Raw genomic sequence first — 11,898 nt, forward strand, 5'->3', positions numbered from 1 at the left:
TTATAGCCGTGAACTTTAGGCAAAATAGAAATGCAAAACAAAAAGGCTGCTGGAGCATTTCAGATGCAAAGCAATACAACAAATTTAAATCAGGAGTAGAAAACTAAAAAAAACGAACCCAATATAAGTATGGCTCGTTGAGATTAAAGATACAGGGGAATAATTCATTTGCGATTGTTTTACAACGTTCAATGTGAACTCAAAGGTATGTCACAGTTCAAGATTTTCAAAACTACCATAGTAAATAAGTGTGCATACGAATATAGTACTATACATTTTTTTCATCAATCTTGACGATCTTAACATAAATTTAAAAAAATAAAGATGGCGTTGTACTATTTTTAACTGTATACGATTTGGTAGTCAAAAAAGGAATGTTTAACTGTAATTTTATAGGGCTTTCAATAAGCACCGCTCTGTTCTTCCTCTCTTCCAAGTTTCACTGCCCTAAGTGGGACCAAAGTGGGAATCAAACATACTAAGGCAAAATACTCTCTCAAGGCCCTCCATCATGCTAACGGTGCTCGTGGAGCGACACAATTTCGGTGACGCAAAGAAATGTCAATTTGGCCCCGGAAATTTGGAAGTGCGAGAAATGTGGAGACGTTTAGTTAACTTTTCGTACATCTTTGATGTGATCTGATGAGCTAAGCAGCAAGGGGGTGCGCCTTCGAATCATTTGGAAGCTTCGAAATGAAAGGTTGAACATAACAAGATCTAGCTGACTCTATTGAACCGGAAATCTCACAAAACCTTCAGTAGATCGGAAAAGGCGTAGATTGCGCGCGCACGTTTGTGTGTGTGTGTCTGTGTGTTTGTGTGTGTGCGATTGTGGGGCGATGTTTGTTTTTTCAATATTCTACGAAGAGGTAGAAATGGGTTGGATGATAACGATTGCGAAATTTGGTGGTCAACATAGAGATCGTGTCTCATGCTGCATGGTTGATCACTTTACCATTCTCTGCGTGGTCGTCTTTTGAGTAGCGTGACCCAACGGATTGCGGATTGTGTCAAGATAATGTGTACTGCACCACTCCACCCCAGTTACCGGTTGTAGCTGCTCCCCGTAACACCAGCAATTGATGATGGTTGATTGAAGAGTTTGAAGTGATCGGTGGATCCGGTATTGGCGAGTAAATGCTGTCCAATGACCAACGGCAATCGTAGTTGCTGACAATGTGTCGATGGTGGTACTGTTTCCATTGCATTCTCTTCGAATCGATGCACGGAGAGCGGTTGATTGTTGGTATTGAAATTTTGCTTTTGCTGCGCGTACTTTGCTAGCGCATGACATTTCTTGTTAACATTGTTTATGCTTGTGGGTGCTGTTGCTGTTGCTGCTGCGTGTTGATGCTTTGCCTTTTCAACACACCGCCGCTGTGCGACGATGTAAAAATAGCAACAAGGATGGATGATCAGATTCGCACATAACGACACTCCCGATGCAAACCGTGGTTTCGCACTCTTGATCATCGCCCGAGGTACAAAACAGCATCCCTGCCGAGGCCGGGTGCGCATCATTTGCACTTGCCATAGTCACAGTGTTGGTAGTAGTGATAGTGATATTGTGTTCGCTGTTAGTCTCGCTGCTGCTACTACATCGTAGAACCACGCGAAGCGAAGAGGAAGTGTAGATACCGCTTGCTGCGGCAAGCGGCTTCAGAGATAGGGCGGCTATCGTGGCATCAAAGATGGGCGAGGAGGACGAACTGATCGTTGGCGTATTCGTAACAATTAATGCGGGGCTTACGAGAGGGAAAGTGGGCACCACAGGGACGCTGACGCTGACGCTGCTTCGCTTAGTGTAGTTGCAAAAAATCAGCTAAGATGAGCTCGATTGGTTCATGTTGCCGAACATGCCGGTGGAGAAAGAGGTTTGCTGGCCTCCCGGATTGCCCCCGGCACCGCCCGACCCACCTGAACCACCGCCCCCTCCACCGCCACCACCGCCGCCACCAACGCCCCCACCGGGCCCACTATTGCTGGTCACGTTACCTCCAACGTGCTGGTTTTGCTGGTTTGACGACCGATTATGCTTCGATATTGGCGGCTGCAGATACTCGTGCTTTGCCAGTGCGAACACATCCATGCGATCCTCTTTCCGATATGCGAGGCATCCGCGTATAAAACTCTGAAAAGAAAGGAGTTCAAACAAACAAACAAAAAAGTTAAGAAACACTTTTTTCGCTCTCTATTCCACTTTAAACCTAACAGAGAAGCTACAGTATATAAGCGAGAAAACGCAGAGCAGCTCGCGCTCCCCCATCGCTTACCTTTGCCTCGTTCGAGACGGTCGGTTTATTAGCAAACTGAACTTCTGTCGCTTTCAGGATCGTGTTCTCCTCGAGTATGGTGGCCTGTGACTGGTTGTGACCAAACGGCTTCTTCCCGTATAGACACTGGTAAAAAATAACGCCTACGCTCCAAACGTCCACCTTTGAGGAGATCTTCGGTGGGTTCTTGCCGACAACGAAGCACTCCGGTGGCAAGTACCTATAAAATCACCCGTGACACGCAATATCACCGAAGGAATTCGCCCAGGCAACCATTGCGTAACAGGCGGGTGGGGATGGTATGAAGCAAACAAACCAAAAGGGGATGAATTAAATTCACATCATTCAGGCAAAAGAGAGGGAAAACTGGAGAGGAAAGGCAAGAAGGTGGGTCCTTCCTTCTTTTCGTGCTTGTTTTCGGGTTAATTCGCGTGAAGTTTTCGGCCGCATTTGCATTCGTTCGCTCACCAATAAGTTCCAGCACCTTGTGACGTGAGATCCATACCGTGGTCGGGATTATAGTTTTCTTCGTCCATAACCTTCGACAGACCAAAGTCGGTAATTTTGATCTCACCGCACACGTTACCCTCAGTTAGAAGGATGTTGCCCGGCTTCAGATCGTAGTGGATGATCGGAGGCTTGATCTCGTTCAAATACTTCAGTGCCGACACAACCTGTAGAAAACGGGAGGTGTTAGTAGCAAACAATCGAAAAATAAACCGGAATACTCCGGAAGAGCTGCTGAAACGGGTTCGAAAATGCGGAACTTCTCACCTGCATGATGATCGAACGCGCCTCCTTCTCAGGAATCGTTTTGTGCTGCTTCAGGTAAAAGTCCAGATCGTGCCCGTCACAGTACTCGAGCACGGTGCAGAATGAGTTCGCATCGATTTCGAACACGTCGTACAACTTCACAACACGTGGATGATCGAGAGCCTTGTGTATGTTGTACTCTCGCAGCGCATGCCTGATGCGGAGGGGGAGTAGAAAAGTAGCAAACAAAAATAAACAGAGTGACTTGAAAACGATGGAAAAAGCGCTATGCCCATCAGGTTGGTTTGGTTGCTGATGCAGTGTACAAACACAGCGGCAACTTTTCCCTAGCAGAAAGCTAAGGCCAGCAGTATCAGCAGCATTCTATGTGATTGATTCAGGATCAGAACCTGACGCACAACTTGCTCGTCGGGCACACTCACTTAATGTAGTTGGCTTTCTTATCCTCCTTCCAGTCTTTGTTCAGCTGGTGCACCTTGCACGCGACGTAACGTTGCTCCTTAAGGTCGAACGCCTTGTGCACCTCGGAAAATCCTCCTTTGCCAAGCAGCATCAGCAGCAGGTAGCGATCATTCAGTACGGGATGATTGTTGAATCGTGACTGGAGAAGTGAGACCAAGAACACAAATACCGAAACCGGTTGTGGAGTCCGGATATAACAATGTCAATATTTCTCCTCTCGTCCCTGCCCCTCCCATTCCCCTCAACCAGCCAGCCACACTCGTTCGATTCCGCACCTGATCCTCATTGTGTATCCGCTTAAGCTCTCTGATGTGTAAGTTTCGCTCACGTTCCAGCTTTTCCATCTCCAGCTGCAGATCGGCATCCTCCTTTTTGAGCGCATTTTGACGCAGTTTCAGTATCTCGTCGCACTCGTAGTACTCCTGGAGCGTAAAGGTGGAGTTGCTACTGACGACCGGGTCGGGCTTGAGGAACGTGCTGTCGTTGCCGTTGTGCAGCGACGAACCACCGGTCGATCCTGCATTGCCACCCGCGCTGCCTCCACCGTTACTCCCGCTGGCGGTCCCACCCGCACCGCTGGCGCTACCACCGATGCCACCGCCACCACCACCGGCGGTTGCGGTACCGGTAGCGGACGCGGTCGCGGATCCGGTATTACTACTGTTGTTGTTGCGCTTCCGACCACCCTCGCTGTTGGTGGGGCGCTTCTTCATCAACAATTTTTTCTGCCGATCGATTTCCTCTCGTTCTGCCGTTATCTCTTCCTGGCGCCTACGGCGGAGAAAATGAGTAGGGGAAACAATTAGTTCATTTGATATGGTGCTGTTTTTATCGGGGTATCGAAACGAATGACGAGTGAGTGAATGGGGCACGTACTTTGCGAGCTCCTGAAATGCATAACCGTCAGTCCAATTTTCCTGAAAGGTGGCGCCGACACGCTGCGTCACAAACTGGCCGAGCCGCAACCGGTTCTGCATGCACTTCTGGCGTGCCTCCTTCTTCTCGATGTTGCTCTTCTGCTTTAGCAGCTTTTTCACTACTTCGATGCACTTGTTGATGTGGCTCTTGTGTTGCTCGATCACTTTTTGGTGTGTGCTGATCTGACACTTCTGTTCGTCCGACAATCGCGCCAGCTCATCGACACGGGTCCGACTCGCGTCGAAGTCGTGCTCCCGCTCGCTAATGTCCGCCTGAGTCAAATCGGTCTGCACCTGCTTCGTAGCCATGATCGGTGGCGCAGCGGTCACCAACGACGACGATGCCGTCGCGGACGCTGAAAGCCCCACGGCCCCTCCGGCCTCCGCCGTTGAGGACGAGGCCGATAGTGCCGCGGTCGCAGGTTGCGCGGCGGTGGAACTATTCGCACCACTACCAAGCACAGCCGCCCCTCCGCCTCCGGCGAGGGACGAAGCAATGGACGCTTTGCTAGCTCCTATCCCACCGCCACCTCCAACGGCCCCTGCCGTACCATCCACGCCACCCCCGCCATTGCTGGTGCTTCCGGTGCTGCTGTTATTGCTATTACTGCTGTTGCTACTGCTACTGAGTAACAGGTTGATGTTGGAGCTGCTGTTGGATAATGGAAGGACGATACCGCTAACAACGCCACCACCCTCTCCCACACCACTGCCCACTCCAGTAATGCTGTGGTGGTTAGCAGCGCCGCTAGGTATCACTGTGACCGGCGTTGAAGTCACCACCACCACCGCCGACGTGGGAATGCCGCCAGCTTTGGTGGTCCCTAGTCCGCCAGTGCTCTTCTGCACACTTTGCTGCTGATGCTGGGAGGCGTTTTGCGACGATTGCTGCATACCGCCGCCACTGGCGATCGTCGCGGTCTGTTGGGCTGCCACCACCACCACCGCTGCTTGCTGCTGCTGCGACGAGGTTGCTAGTGTCATTTGAGACTGGCCCGATGATACTCTGGACCCTCCGCCGCCACCGTCGCCGCCGTTCGTTTGCGAGCCAGCAATAGAGTGTTGCTGCGCCACCGAGTGCGTCGTTGACTGTTTCTGCTCACGCTGCTGCTGTGACGACGACTGTTGTAGTTGCTTTTGTAGCTGGGCAGGTTGGGCCAGATTAGTCTTTTGTTGAGATGCCGAGGAAACGACGGTAGGGCCCGCTGCTGCCGACGCGTTCAATATCGACGTACCGGTGGATGACGCCGTTTGGGTGAGGGCGGACATGGCTGCAGCGGCCGCCGCAACTGCGGCTGCCGCCGCTGCTGCCGCTGCCGTGGCGGCGGACGAAGAAGGAGGAACTAGCACGGAAGCGTTAACCGATGGTTGTCGCTGTGGTCGGCTAAATGGATCCTGCTGCTGGGGTGTGGGACTGCTGCCAACCTGTGCTGCCACACCACCACCTCCCGCACTACTGACCACGGGCAGGTGTTGGGACTGGGGCGACGACGACGGCGGGTACATTGGGTAGGGGCCACCAACCTGTGGGCTACTACTGCTCTTAGTCGATTGACCGTTGCCACCACCAGCCGCTCCGCTTCCTCCGCCACCAGAACCTCCTCCACCACCGGGGGTACTGCTGCCGCTGACGATCTGATTAGTACCACCGTCGGTGGCAGATGAATTTTTTATTGGTCCTATGATAGAACAACCGCCGACACTGGTCAAGGAGATGGTAGCACCTCGGCCTCCACTACCAGCAGCAGGCGCGCTACCGGCCACCGTTGTCGCAACCGTAACAGGATGCGCACGGAGCAGCGTGCCAGCCGGTTGTTTGGGAAAGTAATCATTTATCTTAGTATCACTGAGCGGCAAAGAGAGCCGCGGGCCCTTAACATTATCTCTACTATCACGTAAATGGCCGCCAACCCCCGCGGCCCCCCCAACACCACCGCGAGAATCAATACCCGCCGCGGTTTCTCCTCCACCTCCTCCTCCTCCGCCGGGCCCACCATTATCGTCGGGGGCTTTCCGCTTGCGCTTCCGCTCCGCTGGAACTCGCGACACCTTCTCCGGCGTGGGTGCCGTGGCGACGCCACATGTGCAGGTAGCGGTAGCGGCGGTGGCAGCTGTTGCTACCGCGATCGCCTCAATTTCCTTATCACTATGCGACGAACCAGTGCTCATGTTGGAGTCCTGGTCCTTATTGTTGTTATGATGATGGTGGTGGTGATGATGGTGCAGCTGTTGCTGTTGCTGCTGCTGCTGCTGCTGCTGCTGATGGTGATGCAGGTGCTGGTTCAACTGCTGATGGGGGCAACTGTTGATTGCAACCAGCGGACCGTTTCCACTTCCAGTCGCACCACTTCCAGTCGCACCACTTCCGCCGCCGGTCAGCGCAGTTGTTCCTACCGTAGAGAGGTTGCCAACAGCGGCAGCCAGGGCTGCGGCGGCGGAAGTCTGCTGAGATGCGGATACTTGCGAATGTTGCTGCTGCTGTTGGCCACCGCTATAGTGCTGCTGCATGTGATGTGAATGGTGGTGCGTTTGGTCCTGGCCAACTTGTTGTACTATTGTCGTTTGTGGTGCCATCTGCAGCTGAGTTCCGGCCGACATCTGCATCGACCCAATGCGAGAGTCAGAAAAAGGCGAGAGGAAAGATAAAAATTTTGTTAGGAAAGGACGATTAAAAAAGCGATACCACAATATCGTCAACCGATATAGAGAAAATTCAATATAATAAATGGTCGATTTTGTCCGAGATTGCGCAAAACGGTGGTGGCAACCGACATTCCGTTTTGTCCGTTGCCACATCGTTAGCACAACGCGTTCTGAAGAGACCCGTTTTTACTATTTTATAAGGATGTTTCTATCCTTTTATGAGAATTATGCTTAAGATTTGGTTACGACAATATTACGCCACAGTCAGAAGCGATATTGTCGAACTTTGCGCTTCTGTGGACAAAGTTTTGAGCAAACATTATAACGCAAATTATTATGATCAAAACATTGATTTTTGCCCGTATGCAGGTATTTGCACCTGATTTGCCGTTTACCCGTTGCGAGCTGGAGTCGCTTAGAATGTGAACTATGAGCGCAGAAAACGTCTTGGTCACTAAAAATTGTAGCCCCAAAGTGTGGCAGCTTCTTGGGGGTGACCAATCTTGGTCTATCGGAGCCTGCCCTATCTCTATATGCTATAAATCTTTGTTTTGGAGCTATTCGTTGTGGTTCGAAGTAGGATTAAAGAAGAAGAAACCGGATTTTTCTTTTCCGGAATTGCTCTACTTTGTAAGCATATTACACTCATTGCAGTCACCACTTTGCTCTGCATCGCTTGTAACTCTCTCTCTCTCTCTCTCATTGGTTATATGCATCTCTCTCTTTCTCTCCCGAGATTCTCCGTGTATCGTACGCATCCTCACAAACAGTGGCTACATATCATATTGCATGATAACTGCATGTTGAAAACAAGAATCATGCCCCAATACTTCATACGGATGATTCAAACACAAGCACACGAGTAACAGCACGAGAGAAGCAAATAAAATTATCTAACTACGCCGGCGATAATGGTAGTGTAGGGGGCTGCCAAATCGCAAGCGTCGAGACGAGACAACGCAAAACGACCTTTACAGCGCACATAGGACCGAGGGCCTGCGGTGAACGAAAAAAATCTAAAATGGCGGGTGGAAGGTGAGTGATAGAGATTAACGGGAAAACATAAAATCAAACCTACCGCTACATTATTTCTAGTAATATGGCAGCCGCCAATGACACGCTGCTTTCTTTCCGGTCGATCCTGCCCGTGGACCACCAATTTGCGTAGGGCACGCATTGCACTACTAGTGCGGCCACGTTCAGTGGCCCCCGCCATTTGCTTGGTCGGCATCCTTTCCCGCGCCCCGGAGGAAGAAGATCGCGCCGGCGGCCGAGTCGTCGTGATTGTGACCGTCGGCGACGCATCGAGGCAGTGCGGTCCGTTCGACACACGATGACCGCCACCGCCACCGCCACCGCCTCCGTTTCCTTGTATGATGATGTGTTTCGGTTAATTGTGCGAGCCCAACGACAACGACGACAACGACGACAACGACGACGACGACGACGACGGAGAGCACATCTCCCACTTCCTGCTATTGTTGTTGTGTCTTGTGTCTTTGCCGAGATCGTGAATTTCCTGAATTCGTGGCGAACACCGTGCGCCCTGCTTTTCTTCTGCCCGTCTCAATGAACTGTACGTTCCTCCGATGTGTACGTCTATATGTATATATATGAATTTATAAACACAATATACGATAAATATTTATACATATATATTTATATACATATATGTAAATGAATATATATATATATTTAAAAAAAAGGTGGGTTTGTGTGTTTGTGTGACTCCACTCATATCACAATGCAATCACGGAGCAGCACGCACACAGTCACACAGGCAAGTTAGGCGAAGGAACCAGAGGCCGGTTCGGTTGCACGAACGGGTGGCATTAGCTGGACAGGAAGAGGAAGACATGGTCAGCGGCCACGCACCATAATACGTGTTGGTGGTGTCCGCAGGTTCGTGCGCTCCAGCAGAGGTCCAGTCCAGCGCTCGCGGTTTTCCGAACTGCACCACACACGCCACTATGGAAGATAACTGCGGCGCCCTATCGATATCCGGCCATGTCATCCGTGGGTGCGAAAGGAGTCTAAGGCTCTGTCGCGCACGCGACACTTATACTCACTGTACGGGGAACGAGCGGGGTTTTTCCCTTAATACAGGATAACTCACTACACACTACTAGCAACGAGAGGGTGAATTTGTGTTGAGGCCTTCTCGCGAACGTGCGAACGTCAGCAGCCCAACGTCACCATTATTGGTGGTAGCCCACACACTACATCGCCCGAAACGGAATATGGAGCAGATGTAGCGAGCGAACCATCATGGCAGCGGGCGATGAAACTGCACCGAAACTGCGTATGGTTGTATGTCGGGGGTCTACTATATCAACTACTACACATCGCGCGCACTCAGAACTAGCGAGGCCACACCACCACCATTTGCTCAAAGTGTTTCGCTACAATCTCGCTCTACAACTGGCTACACTTTATTTTAACCACCGTTTGCTCGGCGACCACACTGCCGCCATTTACGCACACAGGAGGGGCTCTGATACAAGGAGCAAATTGACAAACGCGGCGGCTGCCGGACCCGGAGCTTACTCCTTCCCGCATACACACATACACAGCAAACCATATTGTCGCGTGCGCGCCAGCCAGAGCCAGCTCGAATGCTGCTCGGACGCACACAAGCGCGGACACAATGTGGACATCTCTATCGACATACCGCCGCCGCGGCCGAGGCTCTGGGCCTAACGTAGTGTGCGTTACACAGAGCAGCAGCAGCAGCAGCAGCGGCGGCAGCAGCGTGCGGGCTCTCTGGCCATAGCAACGTAACACACCGCAGAAACCACCGGCGAGGAGGAGACACGGAACCGGAACGCTTCGCGACTGCTTTGATCGAAACACGGCACAAAAAGAGGTAAACGAGACTGTGGCTAGATAAGATAGAGCGCGGCGGATGATGCACACGTTGGGCCGTGCAAAATGGGCGCCTTTCTGTACTAAAAAGATGGGCATATGAAACCAGTTTTCAGTTTTGGATTTGGACAAAGCAATCACCACCAGACGTTCGATGCCACCAACCAATATTGCAACTGAAATATCTACCGTACACGGGAGGTAGGTTGGAATGTAGCAAACAATACCCAATGCAAGATCTTCTCCCTGATCCTTCCCTGCAGGTATACGCTGATGAGACAGTTGTTAAATATTAGGGAAGAGAAAAGTACACCAGCACCGCTCGGGTTTTCACCATTGGTGAGAGAAAAAATGGAGTTCAGTTAATTCAAGGCCGCATATATAAATGACTATGACCAACGTCACCAGAGCCAGGGATGAAGAGGCGGCTGATGGCAAGCATTGAAATCCTTTCGCCTACCACACACATCACGCTGGAGCGGAAATCATCCTGAAAACCTGGCTCCGTCTGCAGTATGGGGGATTGGAGAGGCCTCACGTGCTAGGCCCATGCGCAGCGTGGAAGGAGTTCCAGGACCCGGGTAAGTAGTTTTTGGGTAATTCGAAATTGTACTTATCTCGTGTCTCGTACAGAAAAATGGAAGCACGACCACTGGGCACGCAGTATGCTTTCGACAGAATAGGATGGATAGGATATGTAAAGAACTGTCTTCTCATACCGGCATAAATAATAGCATGTAATTAGATCTTAAGGTATTAGCGATATAAGTTTATGATGTAATTTTTTTTTTCTAACTAAAATCACTCGACGTATGTTTCTGTTTCAATTTCCTTCTTGTGTGTGTTTTTTTTTGTCGTTTTCTTGATTTTTTGTTTCGTTTTGTTCTTATTTAGAGGCTTCATATTTTTCATCGATAATTCAACGGTTTGCTTCTCGCAGAGTTCTTCACATGTTAATTTTTTGTTTTTGACACATAAAAATAACCCCCGTTATGAAGAGAGACCAACGGCTCTGGTTCTGGCTCTGGATGGTGGATTGTGCTTCTGGCGAGAATTTTTCCGTGACACAAAAAAGGATGTTCCAGGCACACCAACGCATTCCCGAAACATATTGGTGGGTTTGAACGAGGCATATACATGTTTATATATATGTAGGTATAGATATTTAATTTTTTATACATGTAGTAAGAGAGAGAGAAGAAAGAGTCCTTGCTGCGAGAGAGGGACAGGGAGAGAGAGAGAGAGAGCTTGAACCTATATAGCCTGCAGGCGCTATTATAGGGACGAGCCACTGCTTTAGTGGGCCGACAACGGGGCAGTAGAGCCGTTTGTGAGATGTATGCGCGTGTGTGCACCCCGGCTTGATTCACTATATAATCCTCTCTCGCTCTCCTTTTCTCTCTCTCTTTCTCTTTCTCCCTCTCTCTCTCTCTCTCTCTCTCTCTCTCTCTCTCTCTCTCTTATTTATCTTTCGTTCCCATTCGCAAGCAAGTACGCGCGTAGGGTACCCTTCGCGATTCGGAAGGAACGATGCGTGGAACAACCTCCTTCGCTGCCCACCTGAAGTTCCCGAACCCTCTGCTACCAGCACCCACCGATTAACAACTGCGTTCGGTTTTTATTCGCCGCATTTTCTTTCTCTCGCACATTCGCGCATCCCGTAGGACAGGATGAAATAAACACCGAAGTCAACCATCAACCATAACTCCGTGCTTGTTCTCCTTCTGAGAGTGCTAGTTTGAGACGCCACCGCTAGACCCCGCGCCCCAACAACCGACATGATTCTTGATACCACTCGAGCCGTCGCGTATCACTCTCACTCTCTAAGGAGAGAGAGAGAGAGAGAGCTCACCGGACCGAGGAGTCGGAGCCCGAGTTTTGTATACATCCAGTCTCGGAGAATTTCAACACAACACATTTATACTACATTGACCACTCTCTCTCTCTCTCTCTCTCTCTCTCTC

General features: G+C 50.5%; 1 protein-coding gene and 1 long non-coding RNA gene across 2 annotated transcripts; one reads left to right on the forward strand and one right to left on the reverse strand.

Annotated features, from left to right (window-relative positions):
• Positions 1-1,479: 1,479 nt before the first annotated feature.
• LOC131213324 (serine/threonine-protein kinase tousled-like 1) lies at positions 1,480-11,583 on the reverse strand. Its single transcript, XM_058207344.1, has 10 exons — positions 11,550-11,583; positions 6,821-7,026; positions 6,121-6,664; positions 4,386-6,024; positions 3,785-4,280; positions 3,470-3,648; positions 3,048-3,240; positions 2,742-2,947; positions 2,274-2,493; positions 1,480-2,131 (listed from the first exon to the last, which is right to left on the reverse strand). The coding sequence occupies exons 1-10, from the start codon at positions 11,581-11,583 to the stop codon at positions 1,823-1,825; spliced, it is 4,026 nt and encodes a 1,341-aa protein (XP_058063327.1). The 3' UTR covers positions 1,480-1,822.
• On the forward strand, positions 9,861-10,427 carry LOC131213961 (uncharacterized). The gene is made up of 3 exons (XR_009156988.1): positions 9,861-9,935; positions 10,044-10,135; positions 10,198-10,427. It is a non-coding gene; the product is annotated as an uncharacterized LOC131213961 (long non-coding RNA).
• Positions 11,584-11,898: the final 315 nt, after the last annotated feature.

The sequence above is a fragment of the Anopheles bellator genome, chromosome X (genome assembly GCF_943735745.2).
Source record: "Anopheles bellator chromosome X, idAnoBellAS_SP24_06.2, whole genome shotgun sequence".
Classification (NCBI taxonomy): Eukaryota; Metazoa; Arthropoda; class Insecta; order Diptera; family Culicidae; genus Anopheles; species Anopheles bellator.